This window comes from Macaca thibetana, chromosome 7 (genome assembly GCF_024542745.1).
Source record: "Macaca thibetana thibetana isolate TM-01 chromosome 7, ASM2454274v1, whole genome shotgun sequence".
NCBI lineage: Eukaryota > Metazoa > Chordata > Mammalia > Primates > Cercopithecidae > Macaca > Macaca thibetana.
In genome coordinates, this window is record NC_065584.1 from 90242699 (window position 1) to 90257267 (window position 14569).

The 14569-nt window shown below is 47.8% G+C and overlaps 1 protein-coding gene across 6 annotated transcripts in view; it reads left to right on the top strand.

Moving 5' to 3' along the window:
• The window catches only part of ADAMTS17 (ADAM metallopeptidase with thrombospondin type 1 motif 17), a 363335-nt gene that overhangs the window by 218790 nt on the left and 129976 nt on the right, over positions 1–14569 (top strand). For all 6 annotated transcript variants that reach the window (XM_050799681.1, XM_050799677.1, XM_050799676.1 and 3 more), the window contains one exon: positions 7085–7251. In XM_050799681.1, the coding sequence (XP_050655638.1) occupies positions 7085–7251 (167 nt within the window). The remainder of the gene's footprint in view (positions 1–7084; positions 7252–14569) is intronic.

A 14569-nucleotide genomic window follows, 5' to 3' on the forward strand; every position in this document is an offset into this window, starting at 1 on the left:
AGATCTTACCACTGCACTCCAGCCTGGATGACAGAGCAAGACTCTGTCAAAAAAAAAAAATAGTCCTAGAACAGAAAAACTAGAAACTGTTGATAGTAAAAATTCAAATTTAAAAACTCATCACACCCCGATGACTGGCCGGTGAGTCAGGCTGTCCTTCAGGCCTCGTGGTGGCCAATGGCAGCCCCTCCCAGAGGCAGGGCGCCTGTTCCTGCTGGGTTCAGGAGTTCTTGCACGCTGCATTTCTTCTCTCCACCTCTTGCTCGTCAGCCAAGTGGTTATGTCGCCTGTTGGAGCGTTGGTTTCCTCACCCAAAGAATGCAGTCAGGAGCACCTTCTGGTTCTGTGTGTGGATTTAATGAAGTAATAGTTAGAAGGGCCAGCAAAGTGGGAGCCCTCTGGGCATGTTGGCTGTTTTATGATCACTGTTTATGTGAAAGTGCCTCTTTCCTTGAAGTTTCTTCCCGGTCCTCAGGGATCAGTCCTCATTTCAGGATGAGACTGCAACTTGCTGGCTTTCCCCTGGAGGCCTCATGGGACCTCAGAGCCTTGCGATGGAGCCCGGCAGGCCTGCACCTTCCTGCCCTCACAGGAGAGGCTGAGGGAAAGACCAGACCCGCCTTCAGCTCCTAGGAAGGGATAACTCTATTATGAATCTCTTATATTAACTGTTCTTTGTGTTAGCCATGCCAAGCTGGCTTTCTGTCATTTTAGTCTCCCTAGAAGTGTTTTGTTTTTCTACTTACTGTGTAGCTCAGAGCAACTTCCAGAGTGAATAAGAGCCCCGCCCTCTGCTCCTGAGACTGTGTGAGGGTGGTCTCTCCATTCGCTTCTGGGGATTTGGTCCCCTGCTGCACTTGCTGGCCCCACACACTGTCTCCTGAAGCCCCCGTGTCCACACAATCCAAGCTTCATCCACCCAGCCCAGTGTGGGGTCCTTGGGAAAGTTGGGGTCTCCTTCGAGTCCTCCCCCAGAGCTTGTGTCAGGAAGCCATCTGTGGAAACTCTGCTAGCCATACCCTCCCCCACAAGGATTCTCCTTCTGTCTTGTCTATGCCACAGATGGAGGGTGCCCCTTTCTGTTGTCTCAGGACCAATGTGCAGTTTACTCTTGAACAACACGGGTGTGAACTGTGCAGGTCCACTTATACATGGGTTTTATTCTGTCTCTGCTGCTCCTGAGACAGCAAGACCACCCCTCTTCTTCCTCAGCCTGCTTAATGTGAAGATGATAAGGATGAAGGCCTTTATGATGATCCACTTCCACTTACTGAGTAGGAAATATATTTTCTCTTCCTTATGATTTTCTTAACCTTTTCTCTAGCTGACTTTACTATGAGAATATAGTATGAAATACATATAACCTACAAAACATGTTAATTTATGTGATCAGTAAGACTTCCAGTCAATAATAGGCTATTAATAGTTAAGTTTTTGGGGTGTTAAAAGTTGTATGTGGATTTTCTACATGTGAGGGATCAGCAGTTCTAACCCCCACATTGTTCAGAGGTCAACTGCACATGCAGGAGGCCCTCACTGATGTAACTGTAGAGGCCCTGTGTTATAGAGTCAGTCATAAATGAAGGACCGCATGCAGGGTCCTGCCACATAGCAATTGGGGATTATTTAGGTAGCAAATCATACACCTAGTGGATTACTTCTCTCCTTTCTCATGTTGTTCAAAATAATGACTTAAATAAAACTGAAGAAAATCAATTCCTTTGGTCATATTTTTTAATCAGGGAAAGTTTAAGGACATATTAGCTGTAACAGGTGGTTGGAGTAATGGGAACTTACTAAGAGGTAAAGAGAACTCTAAGGAATACAGGAAGACCAGATACAGGTAGCATCCAGTGTCTTTAGGTCTGAGGCAGAGCACCCAAGGAAGGAACAGATCTGTATGACAGGGACCCACACACAGCTACTGTGAAGGACGGGCAGTAGCTGCTACCACAGTTTCATCCAGGGATGAAATTCCTTGGACCTTGTTAGAGAGGGTGTACCTGGGGTCCACTGAATGAGGGAGAGGCTTGTAGAGGTTCTGTACTGGTGGAACTCTCTGGGAAGCCGCACTTAGGGTGTGAGGGAAAGGTTCCAAGGGAGGAAACTGCATCTCAGGATAGGAATCTATCAAAAAATTAGAAATGTGCTTGGAAGCTACCCATTGGAGTATAGGAGAATGCTGCCCACATGGAGGTGGAATGCATCACAGGCCACTGAAGAAGCATGCTGAGAGAAGCCACACACCAGGACCAGGGAGAAAAGCCTGTTCCTCCTCCATTCAGGTTTCATCTAGTGTCTTTTCATTTGAACTTGAAGGACTCCCTTTAGCGTTTATTGTAATGCACGTCTAGTGGTAACAAACTTTCTCCATTTTTTGTTTATCTGGGAATGTCTTAATTTCCACCTTGATTTTTGAGGGGCAGTTATATGGTTATAGAATTCTTGGTTGACAGTTCTGCTCTTAGGCACTTTAAATATGTAAGCATACTTCTTTTTGGCCTTCAACGTTTCTGGTGAGAATTTGGCTAATAATCTTGTTGAAGATCCCTTGTATGGGATGTGTGGCTTTTCTCTTGGTGCTTTCAAGGTTCTCTCTTTGTCTTTTGGCAGTTTAATTATAATGTGTCTTAGTATGGGTCCTTGTGTCCTACTTGGAATTTCTCAAGCTTCTTGGATTTGTAGAGTCACATCTTTCTTCACATTTGGAAAGTTTCAGCCATTATTTCTTCAAATAATCTCTAACCCCTTTCTCTCTTTTTTCTCCTGAGACTTGCATAGTGCATATATCGATCCACTTGATGGTGTCCCACAGATTATCTCTTCTTGCTTTCCTACATTTTTTTTTCTTTTTACTTCTCAGACTCAGCATTTTCAATTGTCCTGTATTCAAGTTGCTAATTCTTTCTTCTGCCTGCTAAAATCTGCCCTGAACTGGTGGATTTTTCATTTCAGTTCTTATACTTTCAATTCCAAAATTTATCTTTGTTTCCTTAATTTCCATATCTTTGTTGATATTCCCATTTTGTTTACAGATTGTCTTCCTGACTCTATCTGTGCCCTCATTTGGTTCCTGAGCATTTTTAAGACAGTTGTTTTAAAGTATTTGTCTAGCAAGGCCAACATCTGGATTTCCTCAGGGACAGGTTCTGCCAATATATTTTGTTCTTTTGAATGAACCATACTTTCCTGTTTCTTTGTATGCCTTGTGATGTTTTCATTAAAAACTAGACATTCAAATCTTAGAATGTGGTAACTCTAGAAATAGGTTCTACCCCTTCTCCAGGGTGTTTTGTTTTGTTTTATGATTTAGTGGTATCCCTGGATCAGGAATCAACCTGAAGTGAAAGCTTAAGGTCTTGTCAGGTCTTGTTTGAGCCTGTATCTTTTCCTAGCAATTTCTGGTGGCTTTCTAAGTTCTCCTAGATGAAGTTGTTTTTAAATGTCTTTGTGCTTAAATTTCTGGCTCCTAAAAGGAAAAAGGAGGGAAATCCCCTTGAAATCCCCTGGAAGCCACTTCACCTGGTGGAGGTTACAACAATGTCAGCCATCTTCTGCATCTGCACCTTAACAACTGAAAGTGGCAATCAGCAGTCAGAACACAGAAATCAGATATTTGGAAGATACGGTCCTTATTGCTCACCCTGACTCCAGAAAGTTGCACCAGGAGCACAGACATAGCTGCCTGCCTTGGGGTGAAGGATGGGCAGTAACTGTTACCACACTAAAGGCTGAAATTGAGCAAAATTAACTGAAATTGACCTGGCTTTCCCCTGGAAGCTGCAAGCTTTCAAGTAGACTGCAGAGTTTCACAATAGTTTCTTCAGATAGTTTTTGCCAGTATGATTATTGTCTGGATGGAGAAATGGATTCCCGGTGCTTCCTCCTCAGCTCTCTTCCCTGACATCATTCCCTCTGTCGGTCATTTTAAGATAAGCTTTGATAATATAGTTCAACTCAGTTTACTACTTATTGAAGACCATCCTGTTCAATGCTCTCTGCTGAGAACACAGAACCCAGATATTTGGAAGATAAGATCCTTCCAAATAAGAGGAACAGGAGGAAGACAGCTCTCCATTTCATAAGGTTGGTGGAAAGCAACATAGCAGAAACCCAAACAAGATTTGGAGATGCTCTAGGTAGGAAGGAAAAATAGGGTGGAGGTGACCTCAAAGATGGACAGAGGGTTAGGAGGTGGGAAGTGGGGATTACGGGGTCTGTGAGCTAGATAAGGGGCCACATAGAGACTGCCTGTTGGAGAAGTTGTCAGGGAGAAGCAGCAGCATAAGCAGATCTGGAGGGAGGTGTGCCAAGGCACGTGTCGTATCCCATGGGCTCCACCTCCAGACCCACTTTCTTCTGGATCCATTTCTCTTACATCATATCACATCACATCTCCTCTCCACCTCCTCACTGTCAGGGGTAGAGGTAATTGTTGTATGTGCATTAGGCAGATGTAAAACTGGAGAAATCAGCTACTGGAAAGGGAGGAAACTGAAGCGTTAATGGAAACTCAGTAACAACTTAGGAAGTTGATCACATGTTGTTCACCAATCGCAGTCTATACTCAAGTGTGTAGGAAATGTAGCTTCCTTTATTCTTCTACAAACCCACCTAATTTGTGTTTTTATACTCCCTTCCAGCCCATGTTGTGTTCCTCATGACTTCAGTGTCTGCCCTGCTTTCTCTGAGTCTGCATCTAAGTTCCATGCGGAGCATCTGGTCCCTGTGTTGTCTGGTTCCTTAGTTTCCTGGGGCTGCCATAACAAATGACCCCCAACCAGGTGGCTTCAACAACTGAAAGTTACTGTTGTACGATCCTGGAAGCTGGAAGTCCAAATTAGGGTGTCGACAGGGTTGGTTTCTCCTGAGCAATGTGAGGGAAAATCTGTTCCAGGCCTCTCTCCCAGCTTCTGGTGGCTTGCTGGCAATCTTTGGAGTATAGAAGGATTATCCCAGTCTCTGCTTTCATCTTCTCATGGTGTTCTCCCTTTGTGTGTGTGTGTGTGTGTGTGTGTGTGTGTGTGTGTGTGTGTATCTCCAGATGTCCTCTTTTTATAAGGACACTTCATATTGGATTAGGGGCTCAACCTCCTCTAGTATAGCCTCATTTTAACTAATTTTATCTGTATCCTGTTGGCCCTATTTCCAAATCCGGTTGCACTCTGAGGCACCAGTGGTTAGGACCTCTGCATAGAGTTTTGTGGGCCTAGTTCAGCCTGAAACATTGTGCCACGCTGCACCTGCTGCCTCTCTTGCTCCTTCTCTGGCGCCCGCTCGTGGGGACTCACTTATTGCCAGGGTGATGTTTTTCCTGCTGATACATGTAGCTCTTGGGGGCCAGCCCCTCTCTGCTCCTTCCACGCTGTGCTTCGTGGCACAGGATTTGACTCATTCTGTCTGCCAGTGGTACCTGGGCCAGGGTTCCTGGGGAGGCTGCTGAGGCCCCTTCTGCCTAAACACACCAAGCAATCATTTCTCTGAAACTGATGCCTCCCTTGCTTTCTAGACAGGAAGCAGAACACAAGGCCCCTCTTTTCTCAGATTCCATAAACCTTCTAGAGGTTTAGCTGTTGCCTAACTTGAAGACCAGCAGAGCTCAGGGCCCCACTATGGGGCCACCAGTAGGTTTAATCTCTCTAGATCTCTTCTTCTCCTGGGGAAGGGAACTGTTTTCTGGTGTGTATGAGGTAGACAGAAGTATGAAAGGGGCCTTTCTCATCAGGATATTTTCTCCAAGACGTCTGTGTAGACCAGGAACTGGCAAACTTAAGGCCCGTGGGCCAAATCTGGCTCACCACCAGGTGTTCGATAAAGTTTTATTGGGACACAGCCATGCCTGTTCTTTTACATGTTATCTCTAGCTGCTTTTGTGCTACAGTGGCAGATGAGTGATTGGAGACTGTATGACCCACAAAACCAAAAATGTGCACTATCTGGCCCTTCACAGAAACAGCTTTTCAACCCCTGGTGTAGACCTTTATGACACAAAAGCCCAAAGGCTTCTGCCCTCTTCTGCTGTTATCTCTCTCCCCTAAAGCAACAATCGCAGGGTGGCCTTGCTCTCTGAACATGAAAAATGACAAAGGAAGAAAAAGAAATACACAACATGAAATGAATAGTGTGTCGAGGTGACATTTGGCCAACAGGTGTGTGTGATTTGTGGAAATTCATTGAGCAGAACAGTTTGGACGTGTGCCCTTTTCTTTCTTTCGTAGGCTGAATTTCAATAAAAATTGTTGGGGGTGGGAGTGGATAAGAAATCTTATTCCATCATGATGACCTTGGCATCATGGAAATGAATGGAACCAGTGAGGTTGCCCAGGCCTGAGTCCTCCAAGGACACCCTGGGGCCTTGCAGAAGCACAGGGCAGAGCCATGCTTTGGCCAGCCAGGCCCTCACACGTGTGGACTTGGCCAGTGAACACAGCCTGGGTCTCCAGAATGGCTTAAAACCCCAGCCTCGGCACAGAGCATCTAGGACCCAAGACCACAGCATTGACCATGTGTGGTCTCACATCTGCCTACGCAAAGGTAGCGCAGCCCGGATCTAACTGGTCTCCACTCGAAGCCCATGAGCAGGTGAACTCCTTGTTCTTATTCTTTTCATTATAAAGTAAACGATCTATGTATTTACGCATGAAACTTAACCTCCAGAGTATACCTGGGGGCCATTTACAGGTCTTCATGTCAGAGAAGACCCCTGCAGAACATACACACACACACAAACACACACACACTCCAAAAATGTCCTTTGGGTTTTCAGTGTTACCCATGGCCAAATTTTAAGTTCAGATCAGATGAAGAACGCAGTGGGTGGATCTTGCTGAACTGATGCTCACTGCCTTCTCTTTCCATATGACCTTGATTTGCAGTTCTCAGATGCACCTTTCAGAGGGTTCACTTAAACATGCCGGCAATGTGGGTCTGGGATTGTGGGCATTTGGTCTGTAACAGCAGAGAGGGGGTGGCTTTGGAAACCTTGCCCTGCCCTCCCCCGCTCCTGGCAAGAGAGACAGAAACACAGCTCTCCTGCTCTTTAGTCGCACCATCTGGTTAATGCAGACCTTCGTCTTCCTTCTAGCCCTGGGCCTGGAGGCACACACTGCCCGGGTGCCAGTGTGGAACACGCGGTCTGCGAGAACCTGCCCTGCCCCAAGGGTCTGCCCAGCTTCCGGGACCAGCAGTGCCAGGCGCACGACCGGCTGAGCACCAAGAAGAAAGGCCTGCTGACAGCTGTGGTGGTTGATGGTAAAGGCATATGGCATGTCCTTGCATGGCAACCTCCTATCCTCCCCGAGGAACATACAAACCACCTAGGGAAGCCGGGGAGCATCCCTTTCCCAAACCAACCCAGCAAGACACTCCAGTCCTCTGCCCAAGTTAGCTGCAGCCCAACTTTGTAAGTTGTGGGGTTGACCTTGAATGACCCAACTCTCTGAGATGTTCCAACTGCAGCTGTTGAAGCAGGCAGCAGGCCAGGTGCATCCTCCAACTCCATTTGTAGCGAGGAGGCTGTGCTGGCATCCTGCCCCTGGCGCCGTGTGTAGAGGGACCCAGGATAAGCTGAGGAGACCGAGACTTTACAGGAGCATCCCAGTGTGTTGGTGTGGCTGCTGTCTGGCTTTCCTTTGCAGATGCTTCCCTGTATTGCTTCTCTTGGTTTATTTTGTATTGGCTCTTAATCCTTGGCTAGGATGTTGGGGGACATTTTGAGAATAGTTTACAACTTGGGAAAGATGATAATAAGCACAGGTCACATTTTCTTTCCAAGAGCTTTCTCCTGAATCAAGAGGCTCTGCCCCATTGGGCCACTGCCAGCATTTCCAGTAGCTGATGAAGTACTAGGTGGTGTGTCATGTATACATTTGTAATGTCTGCTTAATTAATGTCCTTAATAGATAAGGACACCCCAGGGCCCACCTCAGGGTTGTTGTTGTTTTTTTCTTTTTTCACCTAAAACCGTTCTTCTCTAGGAAACAAGACTTTGTGTTATAGTGATGACATATGAGCCCGTTTATCCGTATGTCACGTACAAGACACAAGTTAGCTCTACCTACATTGTCTTGTTTAATACGCAAAACAAGCTGTGCAGAAGATCAGAGGGAGTGAGGTTACAGGACTCCTCTCAGCGCCTGCAGCTGACAAGAGGCCAGGGCGGGAGCTGACCCCAGTTCCAGAGCGGCTGACTCACAGAAAATAGGCAGCTGTCATCTGGCTTCCCACACTTGAAGAAGACAGACAGCATGACTTCATGGGGTGAGGGAGCTTGAAGAAGAACTCAAGAAACTGGGCCCGATTTTTAGACAGCCTCAAAAATGTTTTGCAGAAGAATGACGTTCGGATGCCAGGTCTTTTGTTTCTTCCCCGTGATGGGAAGAGCCTTTGAAATCTGCATTCGGTGGTCTGCGATTGCAAGTTCAAGTGTGCATAGCTGTGTGAAGGTAGGCCCAGGCATCTCTGGAGTAGCAGCCTCAGATCTGCAGCTTTTACTCTAACAGCCTGACCCATCCTCTTTGAGCTGACTCGTAAAGCAACATGTGATGCACTAAACTGTAGCAGATAACACCAGCCCACTCAAATGAGGACTCATTTAAAAGTATTGGGGAGCCCCTGTCATTCTCTTTTTTTAAAAAGAACACCACCTTCGGGGACTGTGTAATGTAGCTGTGCCATCAGCTCGCCAGCAGAATTCAAGAGAAACATGGCCTTTGCACACTGAACTTTCCCTGCAGATGAGGGAGAGAGGAGACCTGCCCTCCTCAAAAGAACGAGTGTGACTAGAGCCATGCACTTGCACGTGGACCTTTGCCTCTCTCTGCCTGGCCATGAATCGGATGCAGGAGGTGGCAGGAGGCAGCAGGAGACTTCCCGCTGTGTCAGGCACACCCAGACCCCGAATTGGAAGCGAGAGAGCTGCCATTTGGTTCTCATGAGAAGCAGCCCTGAATCCAAACCTTCAGCTTTCCCCAGCATGCCAGATAAAGATGCTTTTAGACCTCTTTACTGTCCGCTCCCACTTTGCAGGAGCAAGAAGAGGTCAGGTCTGGGACAGATTCGCGCTCTTCAAATTTCAGCTCAACTTTGTGCACCAAGTTGTTCTTTCCCTGGTTGCCTGCTTCAGTTTTCAATGCTCCTGTCTCATTTATTCAACACAGAAATCCCACTTAAATGTCTGTTTTTCCACAGTTTTCTCCAAGTCCAGATTAAACTTCTGTTTTCCTTCTGACCGCTTTTGGATGGCTGGACTCTCTGGTTGCCTTATCACCACAGTGGCTGGGACTTCAGTCTGCCCAGATCCTCCACCCAGGAAGCCTTGCGGTGTGGCTCTTTGGGGAGCTGCTTGGATTGGGAATGTGACCTTTCACCCACTTACTTTCTGTTTCTCTCTGCCTAAGTCATAAGTTATTGTCACTAGAGTGCCACCGCCTTTGATCTGAAAAGAGCAGCCCTGTTTGATAAGGATAGCTAACAGGCAGTAAGTATCTCGCGTTTGAAGGAGAGACCCCACGCCCGGGGCTTTGCACAGGTAGCTCGACACGTCCTCCTCTGGGTTAGAATTGCCCTGACTTCTTCCATCTGCAGTTGCATTTCTCTCTCAAATACAAACAGAAGCCAGCACTTTTAAAAGGAGCATTTCCTAAAGGGTAAAAACAAAATAATAAAGGGCCAATTTAGAAGGCAGGAGGAGAATACGGATGATAAGTGTTCCTCTGAAAACTCCATGTATAAAAGGCACAGTTCTAGCTGAGCCATGATAGGAACGATTCCTGTGGTTGGGCTCCGGGCTCTTCTGAAGCCCATTATGACTGCCCTATTCATAGCAGTGCTATCGCCGCGGAATTCTTTGGCGAGTGACGCACAGTTCAAGAGAAGGGAAGCTAAATTTTTTTCTTTTTTTTCTCTCCCTTTTTTAAAAAGAAAAAGGAATTCTTGCAGAGGTAGATTTTCCAAGCGAGGATTCAGGACCACAAATCCATCCCACCTCCAAAAGAAGACAAAGACCCTCCTTAGAAAATATTTCTAAGTGGAAAAGCCTTTAGACAGAAACCCATTGAGATGGCCCACTGCCAAACCCACCCTGTTTCTGCTTTTCCCGTGGAATCTCATTGAAGTGGAAACCTTCAAGAGTTCAGTCCTCCCTGCCCAGGCCAGCAGGCCGCGGGCCCACTGAAGTGTCGGAGAGCTTGGCAAAGGCTGCGTCTGGACGTGGCTGTGCGTTCCCAGCTCCTCCTGCCTGGTACAGCAGAACCCCCCAGGTCTGAGCCTCTGTGGGGATGAAGGGCGTGATGGTTAGGACTCTCTGACTCCAGCTCCGCCAAACCAGCTGGGGCTGCTTAATGAAAAGGAGGGAAGCTGTTGCAAAGCTGAAGATGTCAGGACCTTAGCGCGGTGGTCTCTGCAGCTTGTGTTTGGCAGTCACACCCCCATGCACCCACTGCACTGGCTTTCTCAGAACTTGTCCACGTGCAAGCTGGCAGGGTAGCCCACGGCACCTCTTATGTAAATCCACATCCCGTATCCACATCCTTTTCGGCCACATACATTTCAGGTTGCAGAGCATTTTATGTGTTCAAAAGGTAATAATGGTGCACCAACCAAATACTTGTATCACTGGTGGGTTCCAGGAAAGCACCCCATAGTCAGACACACGGGTCTGTCCACCAGGTAACCTCATTAAGGGGGATACTAACACTACCAAGAGCTCACATCAGTCCAGGCTGGTTTTGCTGCCAAATGTGTTTGCCACAAATGGAAGACAACACTTACAGTTTTCGGAGCTTTTTGGATTTCTGAATTACATATAAAGGAGTGTAGCCTTCTTTGGGATCCATCAAGCATTTGCAGACATGACTTCTCTGCATCTGAATTTCAGTACTGAGTTCCCAGGAAAGAGACAAGGAATAGGCCAGCTATGGACAGGCACTCACTGCTGGTCAAATCCACAGAGGCCTGTCTGCCGGGGACTGATGAAGGGGCCGGGGTGGGCAGCTTTGGGAACAGGAGTCTAAGTAGCCCCTTCAGCATGTGTCCCCCACAGAGGACCAGGGAGAACTTGGATGAATGCTGTGATGAACTCAAAATAAAGCAGTGTCTCCACCATACTAAGACCTTCTAACTGCTGGCCTAGAGAGAGAGAGAGAACAGTGAGACTACTGAGAGCCACGAGTGTCTTCTTCACTGCAGAGGAATGTTTCAAACCTCCAGCGGGCACATGTGACCATGTGGCTCCCAAGCTTCTGAGCCCATCTTCCCTGCCCTGCCTGTGACCTCCTCCAGCCAAGCGGAAGTCCTAATGCCAGGCAGGCCAGCAGGAAGCCAGACTGGCTCCAGGCTTTGCAGCATCAGTCAGAATTCCATCTGAGCACACACCAGCCATGCAGATGGCACGTTCCAAGCTTCCTTCCTTCGTGTGTGGTTGTATAACTTTTAAGAAAATGTGATCTCCTTCTGTACTACTGGGAACGTAAGAGTGTTGATGCTGTGCCCAAAGCTGAATCCCACCACCTCATGTTATTTATTGGGGTCTTATTCCTGGAGATTAATCTCCCACCTAAGGCAGCCTGGAGGGAAATAGAGAATTCTGAGGAATTTGGAGCCTCCTCCGCACATTTTAAGAACCTTATCCTTTGGGAGATCATGCCATATAGTTTGCTAGAGGTGTGGGTACCCTGAATTCCAAGCAGAGGCCTCAAAGAGAAGATGGACAAATGGAGAATTCTGATTGAGCAGGGAAGGGAAGCCCCACCTCTAGACTCTGTTCTGGAGCCCGAGTGTCCCCGGCTATCCAAGCTGTGGAGGGCAGTGTCTGCATGTGAGAGAGTTGCATGCAGGTGGAGCTGAGCGTTCCTTCCTGCGAGGCTCATGGCCAGCATCCCTTCAGCTGAGGTTGGCCTTCCTGCTTTGCAGAGTCCACATTTCTCTGCTCACCCTAAAGAGTCCAGATAAACAGCCTTCATCCTTTTCAAGTCTGGCCTTTCTAACTTGCCTCAAAAACAGCCTCTGCGTTTCTACCCAAGTCCCACTTCCACTTCTGCTCAAATCAGAGGATACACTCAGAAGCCAGAAACATGCATGAAACTGATGATTTGTTTTTAGCAATGCTACTTTGCTCTTGATAATTTTGGCCTTAGGAGTTCTCAGTTTAGAGAGGAAATTGCGATGATGGAAAAAGAACCAGGCTGGAGCCAAGAGGCTGGGGCGTGGCCCACCAACTGCAGACAGTCGAGCACTTTCTGTGAGCCCTGTGTGCATGTCTGTATAATGGAACAATGACAGCACCCACCTGAAATGAATAGACAGTGCTTAGCATGCTGCCTGGAACACAGTGATAGTAAATGTCATTTATGATTTCGTCATCCTTACTACTGTTGAACAATTCACCTCAAAGCTCAATTACTCCCAGTACTGAGTCTGCATTTCAGTCTGAAGGTAATTAAAATCCACTTCAGCCAAGGGACCCTTGCTTTCAATGAAACAGTAGAGGCAGCCCAGTATGTGGAGTAGACCCCACGCTGCGGGCTGTGTTGCTCTATGTCTCCCACCAGCTCCCCAAGATGCTTGGGGAACCTCAGGGCCCCAGAGGGTACCTCAGTGACCCTGTCAAGCAAGCTCCCTCAAGCTAATCTCAGTGTACGTCTCCATCTTCCAGAGTTCTCCTTCCACCAGCCACCTCCTGTGGTCCTTCCCTGCAAATGGAAGGACAGCTGCCCCTAGCCTGCCAGCACAGGAAATGAGTCATTCCTTCCAGGCTGCACCCAGCCCTCCGACAGCTCCCATCAGACCTGTCACATGTGGCTTCATCCTGGATTTGCTATGCACTTGTCCATGAGCCCACTGGGGCCTTCAGAAGCAAACATCACATGTCTGTCTTTCCCCAGAAATGCCCCCAGAGTGCCTTGTATGAGGGAGGGGCTCAGTCCCTGCTTGGTGAATGGATATATGGTGAGGCATCGTTACTCTGCTGTCCTGGGAAGCTTAAGATCTCCAGTCTACTCTCGAGCAGATGTTTTCCCCCACAGCTAACTGGAAGAACTGAGTGAAGCATTTCCACCACACTCCTGGAGCTTCTTTCCAGTGCTGTAAGACAAGATTTCCTACGGAGCCTGCTCAGCAGCAGAGCTTCGTGGGACAGAAGGCCTGGAAAGCGACCAAACACAGGGGTGGTTTGGTCCTCCAATCACAAGACAGCGCATCTGCCCTGACGAGAACTCTGCCAAGGTCCTCCGAGGCCAGGTCGGCTCAGAAGCCTCTCTCTGTCCCTGTTCTTGCTAGCCCCAGGCCACCAGAAGGACCCACTGAGGAGGCCTGGTGGAGAAGACAAAGAGCAGCAAGGAGGATGAAGGTCTTTGACTCTCCCCCTGTGCAAAGTAACCACATAGATAGCATTAGGGTAAGGTGACTGAGAAAAAGAGAGAGGGGAAAAATGCATTCCTCTTGCTCAGTTACTTACAGAAGAACAAAATCTATTAAACCTATTTGTTCAAAAATATATACTGAGTCTTGCCGGGCGCAGTGGCTCATGCCTGTAATACCAGCACTTTGGGAGGCAGAGGTGGGCAAATCACAAGGTCAGGAGGTCGAGACCATCCTGGCTAACACATTGAAACCCCATCTCTACTAAAAATATAAAAATTAGCTGGGCATGGTGGCGGGCACCTGTAGTCCCAGCTACTCGGGAGGCTGAGGCAGGAGAATGGCGTGAACATGGGAGGCGGAGCTTGCAGTGAGCTGAGATTGCGCCACTGCACTCCAGCCCGGGCAACAGAGCGAGACTCTGTCTCAAAAAACCAAACTCTGTATATGTGTATATATATATACACACACACACACAGACACATACACACACACATATACGTATATGTATATATACGTATATGTGTGTGTATATATACGTATACATATATGTGTATATAGGTGTGTATATATATACACACACACATATACACACACACACACACACACACACACACACACACTCTGAGTCTTTCTGTGAGCCAGGTCCTGGGCCCAGTGTGGGGACAAAAAATGAAAGCTTAAGTCCCCGGCCCTCTAAGAGCTCATAGACTCAGCATTACTTCAATCTGAAGATGATTAAAAGTCATCCCTCTCACACTCCTTTAGCAGTGGGACCTGCCTTATAATAAATCCCTTCATTTTTGGGAGGTGCCCAGACAATTCTAGGACAACAGGCAGATGCTGGCGCTTTAATGGAGGTGTGTGCACAGTGCGTGTGGAGATGCTAGTCCTACCCCACGTCAGAGCTGGCTTGAGGGAAGAGCTGCAGGGTGGAAGCTTCCAGGGCAGTAGAAGGCAAGGTGCTGCAAGGGATTTCCAGGCAGAGAGAGCATCCTGGGCAAAGACTTGGGAGCTGGGCGTGTTCTGGGAGGTCACGTGTTTTTAGGAGCAGGGGAAACCCAGGTTTCCATCCTGGCTGAGTGCACATGCGGCTCATGTAAGTTGTCCTAGCAGCCTGCATGTCCCCTTTGTCTCCCTTACTCCCACTCACTTCCTTCTGGGATCTCCATGCCCCGTAGCACAGCTCTGCAACTGTCACCCAGCAGCTAGG